Here is a 9,395-nt window from a genome sequence, read left to right on the forward strand (position 1 = left end):
CCAGCACTTTGAAACAGGATCATAAATCTCTACTGGAAGTATTTTAAAAATGTAGCTTGACTTTTACTCTCATACAGTATGTTGCGTGTATGTATGTGTGTGTGTGTGTGTGTGTTTGTGTGTGTGTGTGAGACTATTTGAAGGATGTTTTTAATCAGGGATGAGTGTTTTCATGACCAAAGCCATATCTCATTATTATCTGTGCTATTAACTGTGATCTACATATTTTCCAGACTTGGAGAGAAAGTGAGAGAGATAAAGGAAGACAGAGGGAGAAAGAGAGACAGAGAGACAAAAAGAGCGTGAGAGAAGGATATTTATCTTTATTAAATGGAGCAGAAACATATTCATGTCACTGCCTCAAGGGTCCTCAAGCATAGTCATGCAAACCGGCATGAGCAATTCCACTGGCACGTGGGCATTTGTGTGTGTGTGTAAAAGAGTGAGAAGATTGTGTCTAGTATGCACATGAGGGAATATCAAAAGTTAATAATGTGGTATAACTCTAAGAAATGTTCTACTGATTGTCTACTGAATGTGAATTTATTTTTAGTGATGCCATGAAATATTAAATTATTAAGCAGAGAACACAGTATACATGAACACCTACAAAATGTGTACACTATCATTTACAACAGAAAAAAGTAATATTGGTTCTTTACAGAGAAACTGCTTTAGCTAAACCTGTGGTTCAGAGCTTAAAGGCACACAAACACACACACACACACACACTTCACCTGGAGCTCTCCTCCTGTCTTACTGAATTACATCTTGGGACAACAATGCCTGTACTACAGCGGTGCTGAGCATTCAAAGGGTCAAATGTCAATTCCAGTGTCTCATACCTCCCACTTTTTACTTTGCCAGACTCAAAGCTTTAGCTATTGTAGATGGTAAAACAGCAAGTCCAATTGTGTCTTAGCACCTGTAACTATGTCAATGAAAACAGTTGACTGTCAAAAGTTGATGCAAGATTGTCACAGGGTAGATTGTCACATGTAGACCTGCAAATGTCATGTGTAGGCTTTTAAAAGTCTATTTAGTTTATAGATGGTAACAGAAATCTTTATTGTTACTATAGTTTAGAATAATATCTAATAGTATTTTTGGATCCTAGTCTATACAAATTAGCTATAGGTATTTTCTGAGTAAACAGCAAAGTACTTTTGTAAGTCGCTCTGGATAAAAGTGTCTGCTAAATGCCGTAATTGTAAATGTAATAGTTATTCCTCAGTGTTTAGCTTAGCATTCTAGTCTGCATTGTAGTCAGTGCAGACAAATGGATCATGAGTACAGGTATGAGTTGCATGTTGTGACAATTTTGGTCTTTTAATGATTTCTATAGAATTTTCTTTATTAGAGGAAAAACTTGAGGTTAATGCTTATGTTTTTTGGAGAAATCAACACTGTCAGAAATATACATACAGGCCACTTGGTTAAATGTCCCTTTGCAGGTTGTACCTTGACCACATGCATTTGGTAGTCATCAGAATATGAAACCGTTGAACCAAATTCTTGTTACCTTTTTTTGTTTTTGTTATTTACCACCTCTGGTGTTTCCCCTTTTACTGTCTTACAAGAATTTACCAAATAAAACTCTTAAATGTCAAAGTGAAAATAAAAATATATGTCAATTAAATAAAATATTTCACGTAAAATAACTGATTGCATACATATTCACTTCCTTCAAGTCAGTATTTAATACATGCACCTTTGGCCACAGCCACAGCAGTCTGTGTGGATAAGTCTAAATCAAGCTTGCACATCTGGACACTGTAATTTTATTCTTGGCATTCCTCTTGGCAAAACTGCTCAAGCTCAGTTAGGTTGCACAGGGTCTAATTTTCTATTGGACCTCTATTGGAGGTCTGAACTTTGACTTTGCAACGCCATAACATTCACCTATTTGTCTTTAAACCACTTCTGTGTAGCCAAGTCACATTTCTCCTGCAGACTGAATCGGTTTTCCTATACTTTACAGCATTTACCTTACCTTCTACCTTCACAAGCCTTTCAGGGCCTGCTGCCAAGAAGCCTGCTGCCAAGAAGCCTGCTGCCACCCCTGTGCTTTATGGTGTTTGGTGTACATCTAGTATCAAGAACACATCAAGAACCTTCTTCCATGTGTCCTTGGAGTCCACATGCCTTTGGGTGAACTGAAGTCTAGAGTTAAATCTCTTTGCCACTCTCCCATAACATTTTGACTGGTGAAGAACCTGGGTATAAATTAGTATATACAGGGTCTCTTCCATCTCAGCTGCTGAAGCTCTTACTTACTTCAGAGTAGTCATTGGAGTCTTGGTGGCCTCCCTCTTTAGTCTCCTTCTTGCACAGTCACTCAGTTTGTGAGGATGGCCTACTCTAGGCAGATATACACATGAACCACACTCCTTCCATTTCTTAATGCCCCAGTACTGAACAACCCCAGAGGATGCCCAGTGACTTGAATTTTATGTTGCACAAAATATTCTTTTGTCTTTGTATTTGTAGATGGGAATATTGATTAACTAGTTACTGGACCTTCCAGACAAGTGTTTTTATACTACAGTAACTTGAGACACATTCACTGCACTCAGATGAACTCCATTTCACGTATAATTAGACTAGCACTAATTAAATATTTATGCAATGATTAATTTTACTTTATATATTTTAAATGGTTTAAATAATTACTTTTTAGAAATCTGTTTTCGTTTTTACATTAAAGAGTTTTAGGGGTAATTCTTGTAAAATATGATATTATACATTATATTATATATTATGCATATTATGATAGTACTGATACTGCACAATGATAGTGTACAATGATCCTATTAAGTAGTATTTTTTTTTTATTAAATGAAGAATAGGTGCCTTGGTGTGAGCGTGTTGCCATGGACATGACTGGCAAGTCAAATCCCTAAACTAGGCTATGACAACTGATGGAAGTATATTTCACCAATCCAAAAGCCAATATGTTTGCACTTCACATACTTTTAAGGAAAAAAATACCTTGTGTATCAGATAGCTACTGCTTCCCTGTTGTAACGGTGAAGTGATGAACCAGACACTTGCAGACGTAAAGCAATAAGAACACTTAAATGCAAGTAGTGTGCACAGAGGTGGTAATACAAATCATAGATAGAGGCACAACTAACCAAGCTAACAGAGTAGACATGGGCAGGGCTAAACCAGAAACCAGAAACCAGAAACCAGAAACGGTCCAAAAGTCAACCAAATGCAACCAAATCCAAAAAGGGGCAAAACCAGAAACCAGAAAAAAATTGACAAAGCAGGGCCCAAAGCACTAGTCTTAAATACTACTGCCTACCCTAATTTCTTATACAGTACTCTAACTATAATCTGTCCCTGTCTTACTCTTTCACCTCACACCCTTAAGTGGATTACCTGTCAGTATATATCTATAAATTATAACCTACAACACGTCCTGGAGCTTATTTACTAGCTTATCTGTTATTTGGCATATTCTGGTCGTCTGTCTTAGGTAAAGACAAAACAAATTGTTGTAAAATCTCATTTGAACCAAAAGTGCAGCATATCTGAATATAAATCAACATGAATAAAAGAAGTATTCCATCACAATTTATAAAAAAAAAACATTCTTGATTAACATTACCTTTGTCCTGAAGCTGTTGCGATGCTTGTGAATTTCTCTAATAGTTTTTAAAACAGCATTGTGCCTTTTCAGCTAAGGAACAGAAGTGAAGCTCTGCACGTTTTAATATGGAGATGGTGAGCATTTCACATTCGTAGTCTAATTAGGAAGTTAGTGAAGACCTCATAACATGTGAGATTAGGGAAACATGGCCCGGTTATCTTGAGGGCATCAGGCTTGCATCAACCAGTGACTGTTTTTTGGTCCTGCAAAAGCCATGTGCTAGAGTAGTGAGAGAGATAAAATATTGCATAATTTGTGCAGGGTGCGTCAAACACTGGAAGACATTTACAGCAGCTCAATCATCCACGTTGTAGTGTGTATGACTGAGTCACATAATTTCCGCCAAACCTACACGTGGAGCATTCAACCACAACACCTAAAACATTATATTAACTTTCAAAGCCCTCCAAAATGGTGAACTGACATAAAAACTAACATACAAGGCCAACTGAAATTAAAAATATCATGATGCAATGCAAAACCGAAATTTGATTAAATCACAGTCATTAATATTGAGTAAATTAAGTGAGTAATGTACTGTTTTTAAAGTATGCTACTAAAATGATTGAAAGCAAATAATGGAGACATGATCTTAGAGATGGAGAAAATTGATCTTTAGTAAGTCAGCATTTTGCAAAAATTGTATTTCTGGCTCCCCTCACTTCGAGACACCGCTAAAGGACATGCTTTACACATGCATTGGACAAGCATGTGGATTTTTTTGGACTGAGAGATACAATATGTACAAGCTGAGAGATACACTGAACATTCGACTGAGGCAGTTGAGGATTTTACATGAATAAGTGTCTTCCTGCCCACTTCGCTGGAGTTATATAGTGCAGTTAGCAGCATGCTGAGCCTGGTAGCAATGATAGAGATGCTATTCTTCCTTTAACAGATTAGTAAAGGTTCACAATGATTTGGAAGCTGTTATTTTAAGATAAAAATGTATGTAAATATGTAATGTTGCTTTAAATAAACTAAGTGGGAATGAATGTCAATTTTGTAATATGTCAGATATTGTTCATTTAGAATTTCAACAACTGCTTTTGGTCATTTGATATCCTTATACAGCTCAACCTACTCCAATATGACCCATATCTGCTCAGCTGATGTCAACGATACTGCGGTCCCAATGTGGCCTCCATCCACTCCATTTGGGCCTGAGGGTGATGTGGCATATGGGGTAAATTCAGTGCAAATGCCCCGTTCCCTGTGCACACATACATACACACACATATACGATACTACACTAAAATATGTGCCAAAAGTGGGCCTTTTCTAGGGACATACATACTTGGAAAAAAAGATACATGGTACAGAGACAATCGATGATGCTGACACTACACGTCATAAGGCAATGATGACCAACAGTTCATGACACTTAGACCAATCTATAGACAACGTTCCATTTCTGTCTCTACATTTAGTTTACTTACCATGACTGATAAAACCCAAGGTAAAAACGTTTTCTCAAATTTAAAGTGAAAAGGAAATATTGCTTTTTAATACCTTTGTTTTGCACTAATTTGAAAAATAAGGATTAAACTTGATAGTACAATCTACAAAACTTTGAATTGGAAGATCACTTCTCTGCCTGCTTGCCCCCTCAAGAGGTCACTGGATTTATAGAATGTTCTGGGGGGGATCTGTCAGGGATTAACGCATGGACTGATTGGATATACCATCTCTTGTTTCCACTTGCTTTTTGTCTATCAGCTATTATACTGGTAATATTTAGGTGATATTCATATGGGGTATTTATGATATGAATGATTTAACCATATTATTTTAATTGTAAGGTAATCTTCTATTACCAAAAAATAGCTCCACCAGTTTGTACAGAAGTCCCGGTAGTTACTGAGTAATATGCCATGTAATAAGCCTTGCTATGTTAAGAAGTAAAAGCATATCGTCATGCAAACTCTCAATAATGTTCTCTCTCTGATTTTCGTCTCCCCTGTAGCCTGAAGAAAATGTGTGGATGTGACTGAAATCAGACAGTATACATATACAAATTGACTGAAGTGACGAAGGACCGCCATGCATCGCACCAGTAAGCCATAGGTGCTCATCATCTTGTTGCTGGTTCACAGCAAGTTTCGTTCTTGAACCACTTTAGGTATATACTGACCAATGCATACTGGGAATATATATCATATACAGTTCTGACACAGTGTAAAAGACAACCGACATACATATTAAGTGAAAAACAGCAACAACAAAAAAGTAACAATGTTTTCATTGCTTTTTAATAGAATTTTACACTACAGTACAGTGAAATTTGTGCCACACGAAAAAATGTGCCACTGGATGTAATGCAAGCCTAAAGAATGATTGATCTGATTTACGTCAGCTGATTATTGGGAGATATGACTTGAGGAGTCTTGAGAGTATTTAAAAACCTTTGAAACATGTCAAATGAACATTTAATTGACTATTTAATGTAATTTTACATTTAAAATTTAAAAACCGACCAGAAGAATTCACTTGTAAATGAAGTAAGTAAACATGGATTGATATCCAGTATGAGCTTAAATGGTGATGCTTCTGGGTCATGACAGATGCCATCTTGAGTAGATATTATACATGTTAGTGTGATGCAAGAGATCTTCCGTGGCAGAGGTCAGTGAGTTGCTGCAATGATGATGTCCTCCAGCATCAGGCTGAAGGGTGTGGAAAAAAAACTGTTAGTCACAAGCTGATTCAAGAAGAAGACATATCAGATTATGACGAGTACAGCATCGTGAACGCATACGTTATCTGCCCAACCCCAGCAGATCTTTAATGATCAGAGTCACCACAGAAAGACATGTGGTCCTCCCACCTGCCTTAAACTCTGGTCACTTTAAATAGCTGCCCAACTCTCCGATGCACCGCATCCACCACAGAACTTCCAGAATGTCTAGGAACCGAACGCAAGGTACTTCAAAGAGCTGACAGAGCATGCAGTGCGAGACAGACTGGAAGCTATTCAACCTCCCACTCATTCATATTAGGGTGCACATTTTTTTCTTTTCTCTAGGTTTTTGTGGACCTTTTTTCCTCCACGACTCTTGTTCTTTTCCATTTCTTCACTTCATCTTCTCTCATCTTCATCATTTCCATTTCTGTTTATCTATCTCCCATGTCTCTATTTCTAATCTGTGTCCATCTGAATTTGTGCATCATTATCTAAATGTTACTCGTTCATTCTGAGACCTCAAGAGGGGCTCACTGCTCTCTTTTTCTTCCCACCTGTATTCTTCTTATCTGTCTGCCTGCTTTCGCTCTGTAGTCATTCTCTTTGTGACGCTGCTGTGCCTGGACCTGCACATCCATGTGGGTTCCGCACCGATCTGTCCTCACGGACACACCGGCTGCCATATCCTGTCTCTGGCTGATCTCTTCGACAGGGTCATTCAGCATTCGTCCAGAATGCACGGGCTCTCCAGCGATCTGCACTCAGAGTTTGTAAGTCTCTTTGTCTTTGATCATATTGGCTTTTTTATGTTTTCATGAGTTAGTAAGAGGACACATAATCAAGTGTAACATTTGCAATCAAAATGTATAAGCTGAATAATTGACTGAACAACAGTTTGACAGATTGATAATTACTGTTGGTTGCATTATTTTATTGTTATATTTACATTATTTCGCTCCTTACTGCATGGTACAACCCAGACACTTCAAATACTAGATTGTACATGTCTAAAAGTACCTCAAAGGTACATTAGGAGTACTAGTAAATGTAAGGGTTTTGTTTAGAACCATGACATTTCCCAGTATCACAGATAATGTTCTTCAACTACAAGAACAACCTCCTGTAGATGGCTCTAGCAGATCTTCTTGTAAATTGGTACAGTTATCTACTGGAGCCATCTAAAGTAGGTTGTTGTAGTAGTTGAAGAACATTATGAACCAAGGAAAAAACAATTTCAAAAGGGTCTGCTATTGCAAGCTTATAAAGCAATGGCACCTGATAGGGCATATGGAGAATTATCAAAGACAAATGAAGTGTAACTTTTGAATGTCAAAATGATTTGGTATTAAAAATTTAAACTGTCAGAAAAACAGCGAACACTAACCACTGTTGTAGTCATTTGTCATTTTCCAGCTGTTGTATTAAAAATGTAATCTATTAATTTAGATTTAGTCTAAAGCCTTAGTTTAATTAGTGCTTCTGGTTGGCAGAACAGACTTAATTTTGTATCTTCTTTTTTTCTGTCTTAATTCTTAAGGAACAGTACTTCCTGCCCAGCAAAAACCACATTGGTAGAGTCTATCGCAAGTGCCACACATCCAGCATACTGACTCCTAATGGCAAGGAGAATGCACAGAAACTGGCTGTGAGTTTACTCTTCAGGCAGCTCAGGCAGCTGCTTTTTTCAGTCCTTCTTGTCTACCTACCAGTGAGTCATGCAATAGCTGTATCTTAAGCTGAGCCTCAGTCTGCTGTGTGAGAAGCGTTGTGACATTCTGTGACAGTCTGTGTCCTCTGTGCTGCCTCCAGTGTCTCAAACTGACCAAGGAAAATGTGAAGCGTGATGGTCCAGTGGTTTTGTCTTCTCGTTTTTAGATCACGCCAAGCGTCCAGACTGACAGTCTGCTCTCTTTGTCTTGTCTCTGTGAAATGTTTTCAAACACCACATCTTCAATCTTACCGTCGATTTTCTCTTTTTTTCTCTCAGCGTGAAGAGCTGACGGAGGTGATACTGAAGCTGCTAATGGCCTGGAGGGACCCCCTGTCCCAGCTGCACCAGAGCATGGCCCACCAGCAGGACTTTAACAGCTTCAGCAGCAATAAAGCTCTTGAGATGAGTGACATGGTGCATGAGCTCAGAAAAGGAGTGGAGAAAGTTACAGAAAAGGTAAACGTTACAGTCTGACAAGTGTATAAGTGTAGAGCTTTAATCAGGCTTCCCAACTCCAGTCTGAACACATATACCTAAATACATTCAAGCCAAGTCTGACCTGACCCACAGCAACAAGTTTAAATCAAATCTCAACAGAATTCTGTCTAAACGAATATATGAATATATACAGTATGTATACATTTAATTTTAACATGCTAATAAGAAGGACTTCATCATGGCTTAATGATATTTTTAATGCTTTTTTCACATGACTGTAATGGTGGTCTGCCTAAAGCTGAATTACTGCTGGAGTCAATTCTATCACCACCTATGTGGCAGTCTCAGTCACATAGCAAAATGTACACTTTTGTTCCAGTGTGTCTGTATGTGTGTATATATATGTATGTATGTATGCAAACTCCTGAGAGTAAACTGACAATCTGTCTCCTCCACACACACAGATGCAGCTGCTTGGGATGATCAGTAACTCAGTGAGTGGCCTCTCATCTCCTGAAGCTCTGCTTCCCACCTCCGAAAGTGGAGAGGCCATGAGCGACTACGAGCTCCTTTACTGCTTCCGCCGTGATTCGGACAAAGTCCAGAACTACTTGAAAATCCTTAAATGCAGAATTGTACCTGAGCACGGCTGCTGAGGAACACTCACCTGCACTGCTGGACTGCACTGTGCTTGGTGTACTTCATATATCAAGTTGGTTCTTGATCTTCCACCAATTATGTCTACATTTGAGTCTCAAAGATGGAAGGAAGGAATCTGGGATTTTTTTGTTGTTGTTGTTGTTGTTCATTTGAAATCTCTGTCGCCATAACTTCTCCATCTCCATTAGGCTATAGTTAGGCCATAGTTCATGTAGACGCTTTCTCAACATGCAACCTTATAACAT

General features: G+C 38.3%; 1 protein-coding gene across 1 annotated transcript; it reads left to right on the plus strand.

The window, feature by feature from the left end:
• The first annotated feature begins 6,559 nt into the window (after positions 1-6,559).
• Positions 6,560-9,146, plus strand: prl2 (prolactin 2). The gene is made up of 5 exons (XM_072673851.1): positions 6,560-6,581; positions 6,936-7,111; positions 7,879-7,986; positions 8,329-8,508; positions 8,955-9,146. The coding sequence occupies exons 1-5, from the start codon at positions 6,560-6,562 to the stop codon at positions 9,144-9,146; spliced, it is 678 nt and encodes a 225-aa protein (XP_072529952.1).
• The last annotated feature ends 249 nt before the right edge of the window (positions 9,147-9,395 follow it).

The sequence above is a fragment of the Salminus brasiliensis genome, chromosome 2, assembly GCF_030463535.1.
Source record: "Salminus brasiliensis chromosome 2, fSalBra1.hap2, whole genome shotgun sequence".
NCBI classification, from domain to species: domain Eukaryota; kingdom Metazoa; phylum Chordata; class Actinopteri; order Characiformes; family Bryconidae; genus Salminus; species Salminus brasiliensis.

Excerpts from the sequence above, each read along its gene's own strand:
- prl2 (XM_072673851.1), top strand. The coding sequence starts at position 6,560 with ATGTCTAGGAACCGAACGCAAG. Across the intron at positions 7,987-8,328 it reads AGAATGCACAGAAACTGGCT|CGTGAAGAGCTGACGGAGGT; the intron begins GTGAGTTTACTC and ends TTTTTCTCTCAG. Across the intron at positions 8,509-8,954 it reads TGGAGAAAGTTACAGAAAAG|ATGCAGCTGCTTGGGATGAT; the intron begins GTAAACGTTACA and ends CCACACACACAG.